Source organism: Pecten maximus, chromosome 9 (assembly GCF_902652985.1).
Source record: "Pecten maximus chromosome 9, xPecMax1.1, whole genome shotgun sequence".
Taxonomy (NCBI): Eukaryota; Metazoa; Mollusca; class Bivalvia; order Pectinida; family Pectinidae; genus Pecten; species Pecten maximus.
This window is the reverse complement of record NC_047023.1, coordinates 37028092-37047448: the sequence shown is the minus strand read 5'-3', so window position 1 is coordinate 37047448 and position 19357 is coordinate 37028092. Positions and strand designations below refer to the sequence as shown.

The window sequence follows — 19357 nt, the reverse complement described above, 5'->3', positions numbered from 1 at the left end:
CGTTGTTTCGCCATATTCAACATTTCACAGGAGACGGACTGTTAGAATCAATAGAAGGAATACGTCACAACTTGTCAGACAAAATACCAATTTACGTCCAGGGACGTTTGCCATCTGATCTTCCTCCAGGATACCATTCGTTAGATAATGTAATGGAAAAGACACTTCCGCTTCCTGTGAGCAAAAACTTGCGCTCGCATGTTACAATGATGTCACCAGTATGCTACATTTATACGTCTGGAACAACAGGTGAACATATCCAATATTTTATATTTTATCTCATCAAAGCTTTAAAAGAAATGTATGCTCTTGACTTAAACCTAAAAAGTGTTAGTAGATAACAAGACATAAAACTGACCTCTCATTGGTCACACACATGTATGAGGAGATAGAAACCGCTCGTTTGTTGTTTGGAGATGGAATAGGTACTATGCAATCCCTCGCCAACATAAGATAACTAAAGTCCCTCAAAGAAGGACATATTTTATAAATACTGCATAGTCTTACAGCTATTTTTTATATCGAGGTGATAGTTTTTTTATTTCAACAATATTGACTTTTCACAATGATTATTTATGAGATATCGTTGTAATTGATTTTTTTTCTGTATTGATATGATTGATTTACTTTAAGGTACGTCTATCAACACTTTAGGTTCTTTGTTTTTCTGATAAGTTCTAGCAGGACAAAACATCTGAATACTGCTTTATTATAATTTGTATGATACATTTTTATTATCTGTACGTACAGATTAGTTATTATAAGTATCATATAGTTCAATTATCATCTTTATGGTACATTCTAATTATCAACTTCTGTGTGATAAAGTTTACTTATTATCTGTATGTTACAGTATAGTTATGATATGTATGATACACTCTGATTATTATTAGTTTTTGCTCCTCTGTATTTCACTGTTACAGGGAATCCAATATGTTACTGGCAAAAACCAACAACTTTAAACGAACATATTTTTTCCGTAATTTTAGTTTAAACAAAACGGAAAAACACATTCATACGTTGTTTTATTTTAGCACTGCGTTAAAGTATGAATTTCACTTTCTGCATATAGTTTACTACGACAAATACTATGGATGTACCCATTAATCATTGCAGTTATCTGTTATATTCGTCAAATTAAGGACATGTACATTCTTTTAAACGACCAGTAACAGATAAATGATTTAGTTAGAATTTTAATTAAATAAGAGTTTCTTGGGGTTCATAATGATTATTCTTCACCAGCTGTTTTATTATGGAAGCGTGACCTTTGACCGATAACCACCACGCTGTAAACAGGTATAAAACTTGACCTTGTGATGGTATGTATGAACGAAATATATCCTGGGATCCATGCTATATCATGTACACACACCTTGCTGAAAATGTCTTTTTCTCCAGGCCTTCCCAAACCAGCCATATGTAACCAAGCTAAGGCAATTGCCGCTTCGAGGATTTGGGCTGCATTTGATTTCAATGCCAACGACGTTTCGTACGCTGTGACGCCTCTTTACCACAGTGGAGCGACAAAGTTATGTCTGTTCAACACTATTGCAGTCGGTAAGTAGGTCATGTGCATGCAGTCTCTCTTACATAAATGAATCGTCCATCCGTCCATATATTTGAAGTTAGGGTTTCCTCAGTAGTCTACAGGTCAGTCAGATCATTCATTATTGTCCTAATTTTGGCATGGTATATTCATATTCATGCTTTATGTTTCTTCTTATTATTATTTTTTACTTTTGGACATGTTTTTGGTGGACAATATCGTATAAACTTCTGGTAATTATTTCTATCTTTTTTATATAGATATTCCTTACAATTTTTTTTTAATTTTATATCTTTGGGACATTATATCCAAGAATATTTAAGCATCAAGCAAAAAGATATTGGATAGGGTCAGACGGTCGTGTGATGCATTAGTTGGCGGTGCTGCTCTTGTTCATATGCAAGGCACTTCAGAGTGTACGAAAAGGCCTTTGTAGAATATTAAGAGCTCTCAACACAACCAAGAGAGATCACCGATCGTTGAGTGCCTGAATAACACACCTGAACGCAACCCATTTTACTGATTTTATACCTTGAATGTGTTTGACTAGTATACATAGATATATATACAAAAAGTTTTACATTTATAAACCTTTTAACCTATTCAAGTTTAAATATTGTGGCTTTATCTTGGATATTTTCTAATTTATATAATTGCTGTTTCGACTTACTTTTTAATTAGGTTGTACTATGGCATTCCGTCGAAAGTTTTCCGCCCGCCATTACTGGGATGACTGCCGGAAGTACAAGGTCACAGTCGTACATTATATTGGAGAACTCTTTAGGTATATTCTTAAAGTTCCGGAAGTGAGTACTGGCGTTTTTTAAAGATGTTTAAATCAAGATGCGATCCACAATTCATTTTCTTACACAATACCTGCTTGACTGCATGGTTCCAAAGATTTGAAAGTTCACCTCGAACATTAGAAGCTATCAACAACTGAATCTTTGTCCCGCGATATATTTTTACCTGTATGTCAATAGCCAATCAACATAAGGGCTGTTAGGGCTGTTCGTCGCGGGTCGTGACGTGACAAGTGTGAGAGTCGCCTAGAGCCAGTATGGCGAGAGAAGGTCCAACCCCACTTAAAAACACTGCTTTCTGTTGTTTTGGTATGAATACTGGTAATTTACAATCACTGAAGTTGATTTGTGTTACCTAAGAATAGACTCAATAGAAATATTTTGGCGAATTTGTGAAAATAGTTTATATATAACACACTTGTGACGTCACAGCGCGATAGGTCACTATTTGCATACATGTGTACATTGACATTCCATGAAATCGCGCATACATGTATCTTGAAAACGATACAACATTTTCACACAATTTCTTCACGATCCTAAAATTCACAACATTATCTAAGAACTAGTAACAGTAACATAAATCATTCAAGGTACACTTTAAACATCATACTTTCGGAATATCTTGTTTTGCCTTTCTGTTTACTGGTTCGCCCGTTTTACACTGCACTTTAGTCATCGTCATATATAATTAACTTTGAAAAGGGGTCATCTTTATTTGGTCTGTATAATACTTCTTCCATTATATATTTCACTGAAGTCACCACTTGATGGCGTCCACAACATCCGAATTGCGATGGGTAACGGTCTTCGATTGGATATATGGAAGAAATTCCAGGACAGATTCAAAATCCCGATGATCGTAGAACATTTTGGGGCTACAGAAGGGACATCACTCACTCTGAACCTCACCAACAAAGTCGGGGCCGTCGGAAGAATATCCCCGCTAATGGTTAGATGTTTACATTAACGTACTCCTTAGCTATCACACTATAGGTGTTTTCTGTTCTGGTTTTTGCCATATGTTCTGCTTAGATATACTTTTTGGAATATGCACTTAACAAGCAAGAGGAAGATATACTGGCATATCTTAATATTATATTTATAATTATCTTAATTATATCAAATTCTACAGAATACATTTGTCCTAACTTTGAGAAGGCATGTATATTTACTCACCCGAGGCGTATACAATGAAATGAATACTTTGCTTATTAACTAAATAGAAACATGCGCTCCATTTCCTTTCACTTGAAAAGTAAGATCGCAAATTTCATGGCCAAAGACCGATAACTAATGACATTGACGAGTGTTCCCAAATGGGGCGAACCGAACAGAGACTCACGATCGTATGACATGATGATTTATTGTCACTGCATGTGATGAACTTAATTCAATCAAATACGCTGTTATTTAAATAAGGTTTGATATCATGTATTGATAACATGACTTTCTAACAGCATTCTGATATTTGTAATCAATAATTATGCACGATTTCTTTTATAGCGCCTTGCTTCCAAATACAAACTGAGTGTACAAATACGTGTGATACGCTATGATAGGGTCAAAGAGGAGCCAATCAGAGGAAAGGACGGATTATGCATCGACTGCGGCGCAGGTCTATTATACACGTCTTTCTAGATATTCAATATGACCTCTGTCGTCAGGCAATGACCACAATGTTACTGTCACACATGCCTGTTTTCGCAATCGTTGATCAATTATATCTGTTTGTAATTTGCATAAAAATGTTGACCAAGGCCAATTTGTTCAAAAGGTTATTAGGCTAATCACAATTTAACAACAATTATACAATCACGATAAAATCATTTCTGGTAAATCTATCATGACAACATTTTATGAAAGTTCTTTAACACTCTTAAGTCCCTTCCCAGCTATCTATTTCAAGGAATACCCACACATAACACACGACCTCACACAACCTCTCACCCTCCATCACACAACCTTTTACCCTCCCTCACACAACCTCTCATCCTCCATCACACAACCTCTTACCCCCCTCACACAACCTCTCACCCTCTCTCACACAAGTGCTCATCCTCCCTCAAACAACATTTTACCCTCCCTTACACAACCTTTCACCCTCCCTCACACAACCTCTTACCTCCCTCACACAACCTCTCACACTCCCTCACACAACCTCTCACCCTTCCAACCTCCCACACACAGCTTACCCTCTCTCAAATAACCTCTCACTTTCCCTCACACAACCTCTGACCCTACCTCACACAACTTCTCATCCTACCTCACACAACCTCTTACCCTCCCTCAAACAATCTCTCACCATCCCTCATACAACCTCTAACCCTCCCTCACACAACCTCTCTACCTCCTCACACAACCTATCATCCTCCCTCACACCTCTCACCCTCCCTCACACAACCTCTCATCCTCCCAACATAACCTCCCAACTTCCCTCAAACAACCTCACCCTCTCAAACAACCTCTTACTCTCCCTCACGCAACCTCTCATCCTCCATCACACAACCTTTCACCCTCCCTCACACAACCACTCACCCTCCCTCACACAACATCTTACCCTCCCTCAAACAACCTCACCCTCCCTCACACACAACCTTTCACCCACCCTCACAGGCACGCATGCACGCACGCACGAACACACGCACGCACACACCCACACACACCCACACACACACACACACACACACACGCACGCACGCACAAACTCACACACGAACGCACGCACGCAGGTTTTAAAGTAAATACGGTTTTCACTAATCAAGTGATACTCACCTTTTGAACAACCGGGCCAAAATTGCGTGTTTATTTAAGAGAAATACCTGATTTATATATAATTAATGGCATTTGTAATCAACAGGTGAGGAAGGCCTGATAATATCTGCTGTACCCGAAACTACGACAGAATTTTATGTTGGGTCCAAGTCTATCAATGAGAAAAAGTTCCTCAGGGATGTTTTCGTCAAAGGCGACGCCTACTTCAACTTCGGGGACATAGTTTTCGTTGACAAAGATTATTATCTGTACTTTCGGGACAGACTTGGGGATACATTTCGGTTAGTATCACTATGTACATAGACATACAGTACCTGTGTTACGAATTGATACACACATTAGTAAAATTGATTATTTTTAGTGTTGTTCGGGATTTATATTTCCGCAAATCCCGTTATTGCATGATTGAATGTGTGAAGACCTGAATGATAAGATGAACCCTCCGTCCTAACAAATAATTAATTAATTCTCAATATATAAAATAAATGTAGCCTTTAATATTATTGCAACTGGCGGTAATTTTGCTTTAGCGCTGAGAATATCTAGCTTAATCATGATCGCGCTGGTTGTAATAACTAGATATTGTTTTTTCTACAAAAAATCACTATTCTGGGACAGCATTTGGCACGTTTAATTAAGGTTTGCGTTAAACTTTTAGTGCGCCAAATAAATGTGTTTTTACAGTAATATTCTTTAATGACATTACAACTTCGCCGTCATTTCAGTTGGAAAAGTGAGAACGTGTCAACACGGGAGGTAGCTGAGGTGTTGAGTACATTGAGTTTTATACAAGATGTCAACGTGTACGGTGTCGAGGTACCAGGTTGGTAATTACCCGAATAAGACAATAATACTTAACTATTTTCTTATAACGAAATGCGCTGTGCAGAATTTGTTTTTCCTCTGATGATTAATCGCAAGGTTAGCCTGCATATGTGCTCATACTAATATCGGCATACCGACACACTAAACTGAAATAATTTGTTCAGTGTTTTATTCTCCGAAATGTGCCGTATCATTCATGTCGCGTTTCATTTAGATAATGACACTGTTCAGAACATCCACAAGTGTTTGACGTTGTATTGAAATACGATATGTTAAAAATTTAGGCCACTAACAAGGCAGACGAGTGTGTACAAGGCGAAACAACAGTATGATGCAGCTTCACTAATGTTTGGTTAGCTGTATCTAAATCTCAATTTTTATTTCTAATTTCTTTTGATCATTTTGAAAAATCCTTTTGCAAGATTGATACCTCAACTCGTATGTTGGTGTTGACTAACTTTCGGTGTATTGTAGATAATGATGGAAGGGCAGGAATGGCAGCCATTCTCCTAAAAGATCACTCAACCAGTACACCGGAAGTACTACAACAAATCTACCGGAAATGTGCTAACTCACTTCCAAACTATGCCAGACCTTTATTTCTGAGGTTCCCAACCAATTTTGAGGTCACACAGACAATGAAGCATAGGAAGGTAGACCTTGTTAAAGAGGGTTACAATCCAGACATCATAAGCGACCCTGTCTACTGTGTTGACGTAAAAAACAAAACGTATTCTCCTCTTGAGTCTGCGTCTTACCACCAAGTCATAAAGTCGAGGCTATAGAGACACATAACTGTACATAACGTGTGCCTTATTAGGAGAACTAATGCTTGAATTATTGATTTGGGAAATGTCTTTCAGTGATGATTGTAATAATATATATATCAAGGAAATATTCGCTGGAAATATCGAATTACGGATTAGGATGAGGAGTATTCTTTTTGTAACAATTCTCATTAATTAACATGAGGAAAATAATGCGATTTGACAAAATGGTTGCACAGGGTAAGAAAATCTTAGTTTGAGTCCGTTCTGCATATCAAGGGACTTGTTGCCTTGCTTGTTTTGCTTCTCATGATATACAAAATGTATAATTATGACAAGAACGAAAACGAGGGGCTGATTTCAGATTAGACATGAAACTGGAAAAAATATAGCCAGCAATTTTTGATTGCTTATATGTTTGATTATAATGTAATCTTGTAAAAATACTCATGATGAGCATAAGTTTACCTTTAAGACTGTAACCTATACACAGAAATATTTCTTATGCTTTCATTCTTTGTTCCGAACAGCAAATATTAAACATAATATATAAACAAACCATTTTTTTTTTTCAAATTAATAACATTATGCAAAATTTTGTTTTGTTGTTTTAAACTACATGTACCATCTCATAATACTCTTCCATGTATGTAGCTATTGACTGAATATGAGTTACTAGCGTCATCGTCCGTTATTTGCTGTAGACATGCAGTACAACCATACACACAGGCAGATGGAGTTATCATTTTCTGCTAACTACGAATTTTGAACGTGTGTGTACTCCTCGAGGTTTACCGTAGTCTTTATGTGTCACACATTCTTTCGCGTGTTCAAGTTACTTCGTGTTAATGTTCTGTTAAAGTCAAATATTGACAATCGTTCATTTTTTGAATTATGGGGCCATTACAGCGCCCATTCTAGATTTTGATATTTCGTGCGTCATATTTTAGTCGCCTGCTAGATATCAACACTTCAGGCCATTAACATTTCCGACAAGTCCTCTCTTTGGACGGAACAGATGAATGATGCAGTTTAATTAATTTTGGCCTTACACTATCTAACTTCCTGTGTTATAACTTCCGGTGATTACCGTTGAAATAAGTCAATGTTAATGATTTGCGCAAATGAGAAACTGAACATTGATTCGAATACAAGGATATCTAAGATTGAATTATAGAAATTGCAATTGACATATAAAAAAATTGGCAATATTACTTGTGGATACACATTTTGTAACATAAGTGATGGTATAAATAATGGAGCAGTATATGTAAGTTCTTCGACGACTCACCAGTGATATTACAATCCTAAACGTAATCTAAACAAATGCAATATATATATAGAAAGAAACATGGATGTTTCTACCATACTGTGTATAAAATGATTTTCCTACCATAAAATGTATAGTGTGATTTTCCTATCATACTAGGTATACAATGATTTTGCTATCATACTTTGTATAGTGTGATTTCCTACCATAATATGTATAAAGTGATTTTCCTACCATACTAGGTATAAAGTTATCTTACTACCATACTATATTAATAGTGGTTTGCCTACCATCACCTCACATAAACAGTATTATGATAATGTTATGTACCCCGATTCAAATCATGTCAAGTGTCTTTATACTCGTCTGCCATTCACGTGGAATCCCAATCAAATTTAGATGGCCTATAAGTAAATTGTCCCTTGTCAGCATTGGTACTCTTTAAGTTACCACTAACTACAAAAACAACAGTGAATGACTTATATAATTCAACCGCAATATAAAGTTTCACCTAATGTCAGCATTGAATCTCTTAACGGATGATGAAATTTGTTAACGGTAAGTTTGACATTAATTAGCCGTGTTCGGAAGGTGCGTCCTGGGAGAATGGTCCACAATAGTTCACGTGGTAAAAGTGCACCCCAAAGTTACTGCATAGCTTTTAGGGTTGAATACGGCTTAGCTAACATAGGATGAATAGCCTTGTCGGCCAAAAAAACACACTTGGAGCTGAAATATTCCAACACCAGAAAACAAATAATCGTAAACTCTCGCTCTCATTTAGGAAAATCATCACTTGCTTCAGAAAACTGAGTTTTAAACTGAATAGTTTTATGATCGACCAAAACCAAACCCATGCACGAGTACTTTATGCTGACCCGGAAATTAGCCCTAATCAAAAAGCAGCATGCAGGGTGTCCCATATTTTTTTTTGATTTATGGCCTGACAGAGACGCAGTATGTCTCCGAAGTAAAGTTGTTTCACCGCCCCGGAGGTGAATTTTATTGAAGGAGCTCGAAGCGTCTTGGTGGAAATATTTGCAAGTGGATGATCATAAAGATGACAGTCATCAATTCCAGTTTCAAGTATTGAGGATTTTATCTTTAACCACCCACAGTCTTGATTCTAAAACTCACTGATTATTTAAGTGCAAACCATCATGACAGCCATTGCTTTCTTTTGAAATCATAGCGTTTGTTTAAAATGTATTTATAATAGAACCAAAAACATGAATAGTATCTTAAATATGAAATTAGTAAAGAACATTATATATGCCAAATATAATGAACATAAGATTGAACCATATATGGCTATTTCATACCATAGGACTCATCAATGATAATGCTGGCAAAGCCTGTGGAAATCGAGAAAAAGAAATTAATTTGGAAAATCCAATAGGACATAAAAATATTAAAAGTTTGAAGATGAAGTGCAATTATAATGATTCAATCAATTTGGCATGGTTTTATAGCTTTCACATAACCTGTCTAAGGGTGTATATTCTGGTTTGGTGCCAATATTAGTAAAGATTTTAACGCAGTAAGATATCTGCAATGGACACTGGGGATACATATGCAGTCAATCGGTAAGGGACCTTCCGTAATTGGATTGGCCTTGTAGTAAGAGACTTTGTCTAAATCCTCTATATGGCGAGGTTACATTCCCGTTTGTTTGAATACACGCAATAATATCAAAATAAGTATGTCTTTTACTTGTGTACTTTTGAGTTTCATAAAATGCTGCATACATGTACTCAATATCCAGCCAAGGGATACAGAAACTATTATCTGCTGTGGCTGAGAATGATGATGTGAGAGGTGGTTCCATTGTCACCACCCGAGTTCTTACTGTGAGGTTTCGAGATACTGACGATACGAAGGTTTTATGGTCTACATTACGATCTCATTTTGATTTTTTTCCCGTCGTGCGGTATGACGTCAGACGTGTTTGTTGACATTCCTTGAGGTTGCCTTACCATTCCGGAATGCCAGGTCTTATTAACCATGTACTAATTCAGGAGTTCCCATGAAAATCTATGTTTTTATATATTATATTGTTATCTTTGTTGTTTTATCAAACACCGATTGGGACAGACACTATAAAACGTGGAATGGAACGAACAGAGAAAGCTATCGGAATGTCAATATGTCTATCAAAATTATGGCGGCGGAAAAGCTTTCACTCATAAAGTTAAAACTAGCTTGAAACAGATATGTCAAAGACGTATTTTTACGCTTGGCAGGTATGGGTCTCATTGAGTACAATGGTACATTTACTAACAAACTGATATTAACAAAAGGCAGTACGTCAAATGAACCTACATTTTAACTGATTCACAAATCTTGAAATTAATTCTATTTCAGCCCTATATCTAATTCAATTATTCTTTTGGCGTTTCAAAACCAAATTGAACTTAACTTAATTATGATATGCAGGATCACAAAGCACTCTTTTACATGTATCTTCTGTAATGTAACCACTTTGGCTTACAGTATGCGAACAAATGTGTAACCTGTCATGGTACTTAACGCATACTCAGAACATATTTATCCTAAAAGCTACGCTTTATTAATCAACGACATGTACAATAAGTTATAACGAACATTAAAATGCATAAACACTATGGCCAACAAAGTGTCTACTTACCTACTCACTCGACCACCTACGCACGTACATTTACATTTATACATATTTAACTATGATTTTATCATCATAGACAATAAAAGAGACATTAGAGGCTTTTCACCTTTTCACTTTCTCCCCAATCTGATACGGACATAAAAGCCGAGTGCAGAGTATTACGTCATTCTTTTATTATTCGTATATTTCTCGCAATCACTTACCACTTTTGCATTTACGCAATGTAATTGCTATGATAAACACGTACGTGGGCCTGTCATTCTTGACGATGACTGGGCAATGTTAAGATGTACTGCTGTTAAGTTTTATACATAATTGACCAATCAGAGACGTCAATATGTTTCCCTCCGTTCTACGTCACACACCAATCACGCACGTCGTCTCATAATCAGAAGAGAGCAATATCGTACACGGAAACCATAAAATCCTGCTTTCGTTGTCACTGCTGTTGTGGGATGATAGAGTTATGGCGACAAGTCGACACATTTATACGTTCTACATTATAGTACTCTACCTTATAATTGAAAACTGAACGTTGATTTGTGTACGTCTTGTATCAATATAGTTATGGACTAATGTGTGGGGCACTTTTTACTTCCTACTTCAATATAATATCTTATGATCCACGGGAATCATTGTTGCTGATTGAATATTACTATATACTCCTTACAGTTTATAGACATTTTGTTGTTTGCCCCTTCCTTGCAATTTCTGTTGATTATGTGACAAATAAAATCATGTTTAGTGAATTTTGAATTTGACTTATCCATCTGAGCTGTTTTGTACTGTTCGCTGTCATAATATATTTTGTATCCTCAAGCCTGTCTAGCAATGGATTGACATAGACTAAACCAATAAATGTTTGAAATATTCAGCTGAACACAATTTAAAGTGTATATTGATATCTACATAAGCATTATTAAATTCTTAGCAATAGGAATAAAAGGAAATTGGCTTCAATTTATTATCCTTGTTTAATGCAACTGATGGCTTTGGTTAATGGAATCTCGGGAAATTTCTTTTTCTGTTTTCGGTTGAAACGATCTACCTAAATATGTATATATATATTAGTGATATATAGCTGTTGACAGGACTCAAAATAATACCGAACCTAATATATCAAAACAATATTATTACTGTCATTAAATCACTATAGCTAGTGGTAGGACTAAAAAAATGCCAAACCTAATATAGCATAATAATATTTTTACCGTCATTAAATGACTATAGCTGTTGATAGGACGTTAAATAATACCAAACCTAATATAGAATAGTAATATTATTACCGTCATTAAATGGCTATAGCTATTAATGGGAAGTTAATGAATACAACAGCAATACATTTCAATACATATGACTAAACTACCACTTAACTGTGACCTAAGACTCGGTCGACTCTATCGGGTCTACATAACTTGGCCGGTTTGTTGAGAGCTCCAGACTATAAATATTCTGGTTGAGTATCATTACTTATACAATATAATTATAATAGTTGTACCATAATACATAGAAACAAATCTTCAAACTGGATTTCATTTTATCTTGTACAAACTGCTTATTTCGTAATTCAAAATATGTACCAAATATTTTAAAATGTTAAACTTAGCAGAGTTATCATATTCCGTCGTTATCACATCCTTATAAGGACCAATAAGGCACTCACGACATTTGATTGAAAACGACTATGATTGTGTTTTGAGTAAAACTTCCTCTTCATGATTGAATCCCCTTTTATCCTTTTTCAATTCATCCAGATGAAGTAGATACCTGCCAACATTTTATCGATAAGTTCAAAAACGTTGCGCCTTTGTTTTCCAGTTCATCTCATTTTCATTTTTCGCTTCTTATTTGTTTCCGTAGCAGCATAAACTGATCAGACATTGTAAACAGTATCTTCTCATTCAGAAGAATCACTTTAGATTGAGATTTTAACTATCCTCCTCTATCTACTTCCTCATCAGGGTATCCCGCCATCGTGGAGCCCTCGCGAGAGGAAATCTCGCTCGCATAAAGCATAATACCTAATTACGTAAAGCGTTTTAATTGACTAGACAGCGTCATCTATTATGCGTTAAAGGATGTCCGGTGTTTGGTTGACCGTGTCCACCTTGCAGGGTCAATTGATAATCAGCTTGTAGATATATTGGTACGTACGGTATGAAGTACTTACATACGCCCCAAAGGCCATCGCTGTATATTGTACATCGGAAATAGGGTCGAACTACAAAATAAGCCGGATTAGATAACTATGGATAAAGAAAGAAGTTTTGGGACTTTAAATTATCCGACCGGTTTAGATCAAGATCCGGATTGGACAGACTCCACTGTGATATAATACAGTACGATTGAATGAATATATCGATCACCCTCATGCCTAGAGTATGAATGGTACAAAGTCTAACGGCCACTATAGTCAAATACATCATTTATGTGATCATTATTGACTAATATAGAATTACATAACTTAGGTCTTGATTGACTAATTACGGGAGGGGGTGTCTGGAGTCTGCTGCGGCCGGTCTGTGATAAGGTGATTTTACCGGAGGATACCTAATATACAACTAAACAAGTGTTTTTGATTTTTTTTTAAATTTGTTGTTGTTTTTGTTTTTTGTTTTGGCTTATGACATTCAGTTGTCAATGCGTGAGCGCGTGAAACATGTCTGATCGATATATAATATGAGCTAGATATCCAACGTCTACCTAGCCTTTAAAAAGAAATTGTCGTAATTTTACGCCGAGCTCCGACCACTGTAATCAGCAATTATTATAGACCTGGTCACTTGCACTGATTTGTCAAATGCAGCAGGTGGGGAAACCATAATGCCACTTAATCTCTAGAACAATTATTACCTCTGTTCAGTCTAGCAGAGACGGGTTTTTTTCTCAGAGTAAAAAAAATACATTGTTCAGAACATTTCGGCAAAGTGCAAAGTCATACATGTACCTTTTAACAATTTTTTTTTGTAGTACATCAACCTGAAAACCCACCTGTGAGGTTTCGCGAAGAACATAGTTCCGTTGATGTATCAGGTAAATTATATATATAATATATTTGTAACACCCTATAATGTATATTGCGTATTCATGTTGTTGGTTGTTTGGGCAAGTCATACACGCATTTAGCTTGGATGTCGGGAATAAAACGAATCAGAAAAATGATAACATCAACATCTACCATGGAAAAAGTTCAACAGTGCTCTCTCTCGAAATATATTGAACCTGTCTTTAGGTTCACTGCCAAAGCTGAGGATTGAATCCATCAATCAATTCAGAGAGCACATCGTATTGACATAAATGTGATTTTGCTTAATTAATGAAAGGAATCTGCTGCCTTGGATAAAAGCTTCAACGAGACCCATTTGCCAAGCAGATGTTCACAATCAGATAATACACTAGCGAATCTGTTACGTTACTGTTGTGAAAAGCAAGGTAGAAGCATTTAGATCAAATTTGTCAAATACCATTGCTATTAGTGTACGGCTATGCTAGCATTAGTCCTGCAATGCAGCATCATGCAAAAGACTATTTTATATCCTCTTTTTATTTGGTGTAGGCGTACAAGTATTGCAATTATTTTACAAATTACATAAACATACGAATAGAATGGAACTCGAATAACGTCCGTTCAACATTGACAATGACTTTGCGTTGGAGTTAACGCAATTGTTCCGAATCGAAAGCCGCTCCATAGAAATTTAATGCAAGTGCATCGATGTAGTTTATTTCTGGCATTGTGGTATAAAACTTTTGATATTAAGCATGCTTTTAAGTTTTTTGAAACGACAATTGTATTTAATTCCTAAATTGACCACGTATGCCCCACTGTGCGTTTACATTGTAAATGGATAATACGCCCCCAAAGCCTTTGCAATTGTAAGAACTTTTCAATTCAATGTAACCATTGGTTAGAATCATTTATTGCATTTTTGTCAGAGAAATATAGAAATTTATCAAACTAATAAAACTTATTTTTTTCACTGCAGCGATGAGCAGTGAAATTATAAGATTTTGCAGTGAAAATATAAGTTTTGCAGTGAAAATATAAGTTTTTCGTTTTTGACCAATCAGAGCGAACCTTTGTATTCACCACATTGAGACTTGCTGATTTTTCCGATCGAAGCGAAGATAAATGAAAAGGTTATTTTGCTGTTTTTCTGACACATTCAGACTATTTTTGACAAAATACTAACTTGACATTAGCTATTCCATGAATAGATTCTCCTATAACAGCAGAAAACGCTTAAATATTGCGTTGATCAGTCCTTTCAAAATGGCGCCGTCAAGTTGACGTGGAGTAACGTCACAAAGAGATGACGTCATGATTCCCGCATATAAAATACAATAAAAAGAAAATTGAATGGTTTCCCATTTACAGAATATTTCGATATTTTTCACTCGTGCTTCGCACTCGTGAAAATATCGATATTATGTCATACTGGTGAAATAGATGTTTTATTAAACGGGAAACCATTCAATATCCTCTATGTACATGCTGTTGGAAGGTATATCATAACAGTACATATGAAATATCTAAATAACAAAAGAGAATACAGGCATAACTAGCCTTTGTGTCCGATTCATACGTAAGAAATAATTTTATGGTGAAGTGATATTTGTCTTTTACGACAAGATGCGATTGTATCGTATGACAAGTATTGCGTATGTTACGTGTTGATTTGACGTTATGTGAGATTCGCCTGATATATCCCGTTCTCGGTATATGTAGAGCGTGAACTATTTTCGATCTCCCCACGTAATATGACCACATCTTCATCAGGCATTCTTTGGAAATATAAGCTAAGTGCATTTTGATTGTGCTAGATGTCAAAATACTGTGATTCCTGCTGTAAAGGTGATCATTAAACGGCAAGTTGAACTCCCTTAGCATTTCAAATCTGACTGGTAGGAGACAGGCGTATGAACCAGTATACCCAGGGGGATGCGTTGATTGATTATATTAATTATATTGAGAACATTTCGTTGTTTCTGGTGAATTTTGTTCACTAACTATAATATAATAATTCTATGATGAATTTATAGACGATATAAGTTGTCCAATGCCACATGCACCATGCATAATGTATCCGTATCGACATTATATATATATGTGTGGTCCCCGATCAATCACCCCAACACAGACGTATTACTGGCTAGTCCACTGACACTATGGGACTGCCAACAGACAGCAACAGCTAGTGGAGTAACCGGACTCCAAGAACTTTCCAAAGACGCACCAGCTGCACGGGAAGTCTAAAGCTGGGTGTTATCCCCAAAGGAATTCGATTTTAGTTAACAAACAAGAAGATACTTTAAAGACATGGGTACGAAAAATGCTGCTCTTAAGGTAAGGCTATATACTTCTACCTGACCACACTTTAACATGAATATATTTTCATTACTTCTCTTTTCAAGCTTGCAAAAAAAACTTAACTGGTCAAATTATATTCTACCTTTAGTCGTTTCGAAAAGTGAATTATCCGACTTAATGTCACCTATGGTTGTTTATTAAAGGTGTTAATGATTGGTATGCATTAGATATATTAGTATATTTGTCTAATATAGACAAATCTAATCAAACATTTTAAATCAGTAACATTGAAAGTTGTGAAATATTTGTAACCAAAATTAAAAGCATGACTGTCTTTTTGTAATTCAATTGATATCATTTAAAATAACCAAAATGCAACGGTTATATTATGAAAGATAAATAAATAAGTTTTATATAATGAAGATATTTGAGGAAAAATTCCTAGATTGGCGTTTTGCATGAGAGTTATTTTTCTATATTTTTCATAATAGATACTTCGATGGGCTTATCAAATTAGCAGGAATTGGTTTTTAAAGTTAGCTTCGGGGAAAAAACCATGCTTCCACAAATTTGAAAAATACCCGATCAAAGTTAACATTATAAATCAAATGTATGTGTGTTCAACCTTACACTTACATCAACGTTTTCATCCCAATAACCCATGTATACTTAAGATTAGTAAACATCCGCACTATTAAGTGATATCTGTAAAGTAAACGCCAGTTAAACCAAATGAATATTGATTTCGATACAGTGTATCTGCTTGTTATGCAATTTCCCTCTAATGGTCACTGTAACATAGAATCGAAAGGCACGTAGACGACCTGATACATTTCATATTCGATTATAACGTCAGTTGCTGCCGTTCCCATCTTGACATGGAACTGTCTGCAAAATATCTGAATTAAATATTACTTTTCCAAGTGCATAAAGAATTATTTGAAAACATTATACTTGCTATATTTCATCGCAATAAAATCAGAAATTAGAAAAATGACACTTATGAGATACTTTTTAATCAAATGGCATCGTCACTTTTGATTAACTAGTATTTTGAGTATATATACCGTATTTGAATCGTTCTGCGCTTGGAAAGGTTGTATTTGACCGTGTATCCAAACCTTATTGAATGATGTATACAAAATATAAATACATGAGTATTCACGTTTCCCTTATCTTGGAATGCACTCAAAAACTTTTTGTAAACCCTACATCAAAGCGTATTTTAGAAAGTATGTTTGCTACCCTGGGGAAAAAAAGGACAAAAAAGACATCACTAAGAATTGATAAAATATCTAGCATGGAGTGGATAAAATTTCCTTTTCACATTTTTCTGTTTCCGTTGGTCCGTCGTTATTTTCGACATAAATTTTTTTTTTTGCAAACAATTTATTGCAATAGACCGAAGTGAATCTAGTATTCAATATTGCTGCACTCTCGTTAACCAGTGACTAATGCACCTCTTCGCAATATTCGCTTCACCGATATTGAAACAGGCGTCATGTAGCGTAGTTTCGTCACTTTATACTCCGATATTAGCAATTTGTAATGTCTAAGATGCCAACACTATTGCATCGTGCTATATATCGTATAGCTTACAGTTATCACATGCAGTAATGGGAAATCCTTAGCAAGCCAAAGTTTGGTCTTGTAACAAATGTGTTTTATCACCTGTGGTCGTTTAGCGGAAGTGTTCCAACGCACACATTTAAAATATACCCATGTATCAAAACCCCCTGGTCAGTTCGGCCGAAGACCATCATTACGAAAAACACAGAATTTTACCCTAATTGTAAGTTAAAGAACTATGTATCATCATGGAAACAAATATAAACCAAGGTAAATACTGGAATTATTCGGTTTATTTGTATTTATATTTAGATTGTGTCATGATCTATGATAACAAAAAGTATATGTATCTATCAGTAGGTATATCATTATGTAATTTCTGTAGATAGAGATAGGCAGGGCTAATTCTGATGTTGAGGACAATCAGGACTTATATCCATATGATCTTCTTTATGTTCTGAAGAAACGTATTTCTTTCAGGATTTTTGTTCTAAACAATAAATATAAGACCGAAAACCGAAAAAAAAACTGTGAATAACATACGAAATATGAACAATGGGACAGTGCTGGCGCCTTTTCAGGTATTTCTGTTTTATAAAGGAAAATATAAAATGTATGAGGCCGAAATGAGATATGTTTCTTTAGATTCTTAATGATATTCTAAAATGTCATTTTCCTCAACGATGATGACGCATGTTCATGTTATCAATGTATCAATATATATGAGTCGTTAACATATAACGGTAAGCCTATAGAATATCAAATTACTTTAAAACTAGAAACAATACCAGCAGCAAATGTATCGCCCTTTCTATCTGAAACCTGTAATTTAACTTGATGAACATTCCAGTATCTGTAATTGACTTTCCTAACATTAGTTTATTACTGTTAATGAGGGTTGATGGTGAGTAGGGACGTTAAAACTTCCTGGAAAACACCAAGCGTGACGCTTTGTGCTATCACCAATAACCATAAAATTTCCTATTTCATTTAATTGAATAATGGAATTGTTCTTTTAACAGGAGTGTCAGGGTAAAGGGAGAGGGGAGGGGGATTCAAACCAGAATAATGCGAACTTGACATTTATGCATTTTATCACCGAAAATAACTACTTTATATACTGAAGCCATTCCCTGTGTATGCTGCAGTTTAATTGAATCAAATATCAAATAATAAAGTGGAATTTCATTTACCTTTAACCTTTACTTTAAAATGTATGTATGTATGTATGTATGTATGTATGTATGTATGTATGTATGTACGTACGTACGTACGTACGTACGTACGTACGTACGTGTGTGTGTGTGTATGTATGTATGTATGTATGTATGTATGTATGTATGTACGTATGTACGTACGTACGTACGTACGTACGTACGTATGTATGTATGTATGTATGTATGTATGTATGTATGTATGTATGTATGTATGTTATCTATGTATGTATGTATGTATGTATGTATGTATGTATGTATGTATGTATGTATGTATGTATGTATGTATGTATGTATGTATGTATGTATGTATGTATGTATGTACGATGTATGTATGTATGTATGTATGTATGTATGTTGTATGTATGTATGTATGTATGTATGTATGTACGTACGTATGTTGTATGTATGTATGTATGTATGTATGTATGTATGTATGTATGTATGTATGTATGTATGTATGTATGTATGTATGTATGTATGTATGTACGTACGTATGTTGTATGTATGTATGTATGTATGTATGTATGTATGTATGTATGTATGTATGTATGTACGTACGTATGTTGTATGTATGTATGTATGTATGTATGTATGTATGTATGTATGTATGTATGTATGTATGTATGTATG

General features: G+C 35.3%; 1 protein-coding gene across 1 annotated transcript; it reads left to right on the top strand.

Annotated features, from left to right (window-relative positions):
- The first annotated feature begins 2238 nt into the window (after positions 1 to 2238).
- Positions 2239 to 6737, top strand: LOC117333984 (very long-chain acyl-CoA synthetase-like). Its single transcript, XM_033893405.1, has 6 exons — positions 2239 to 2355; positions 3113 to 3304; positions 3859 to 3970; positions 5213 to 5408; positions 5853 to 5950; positions 6427 to 6737. The coding sequence occupies exons 1-6, from the start codon at positions 2239 to 2241 to the stop codon at positions 6735 to 6737; spliced, it is 1026 nt and encodes a 341-aa protein (XP_033749296.1).
- The last annotated feature ends 12620 nt before the right edge of the window (positions 6738 to 19357 follow it).

Coding starts and splice junctions, on each gene's coding strand:
- LOC117333984 (XM_033893405.1), top strand. CDS start 2,239: ATGGCATTCCGTCGAAAGTTTTCCGCCCGCCATTACTGGGATGACTGC. Junction 2,356..3,112: donor ATATTCTTAAAGTTCCGGAA/GTGAGTACTGGC, acceptor ATTTCACTGAAG/TCACCACTTGATGGCGTCCA. Junction 3,305..3,858: donor GAAGAATATCCCCGCTAATG/GTTAGATGTTTA, acceptor TTTCTTTTATAG/CGCCTTGCTTCCAAATACAA.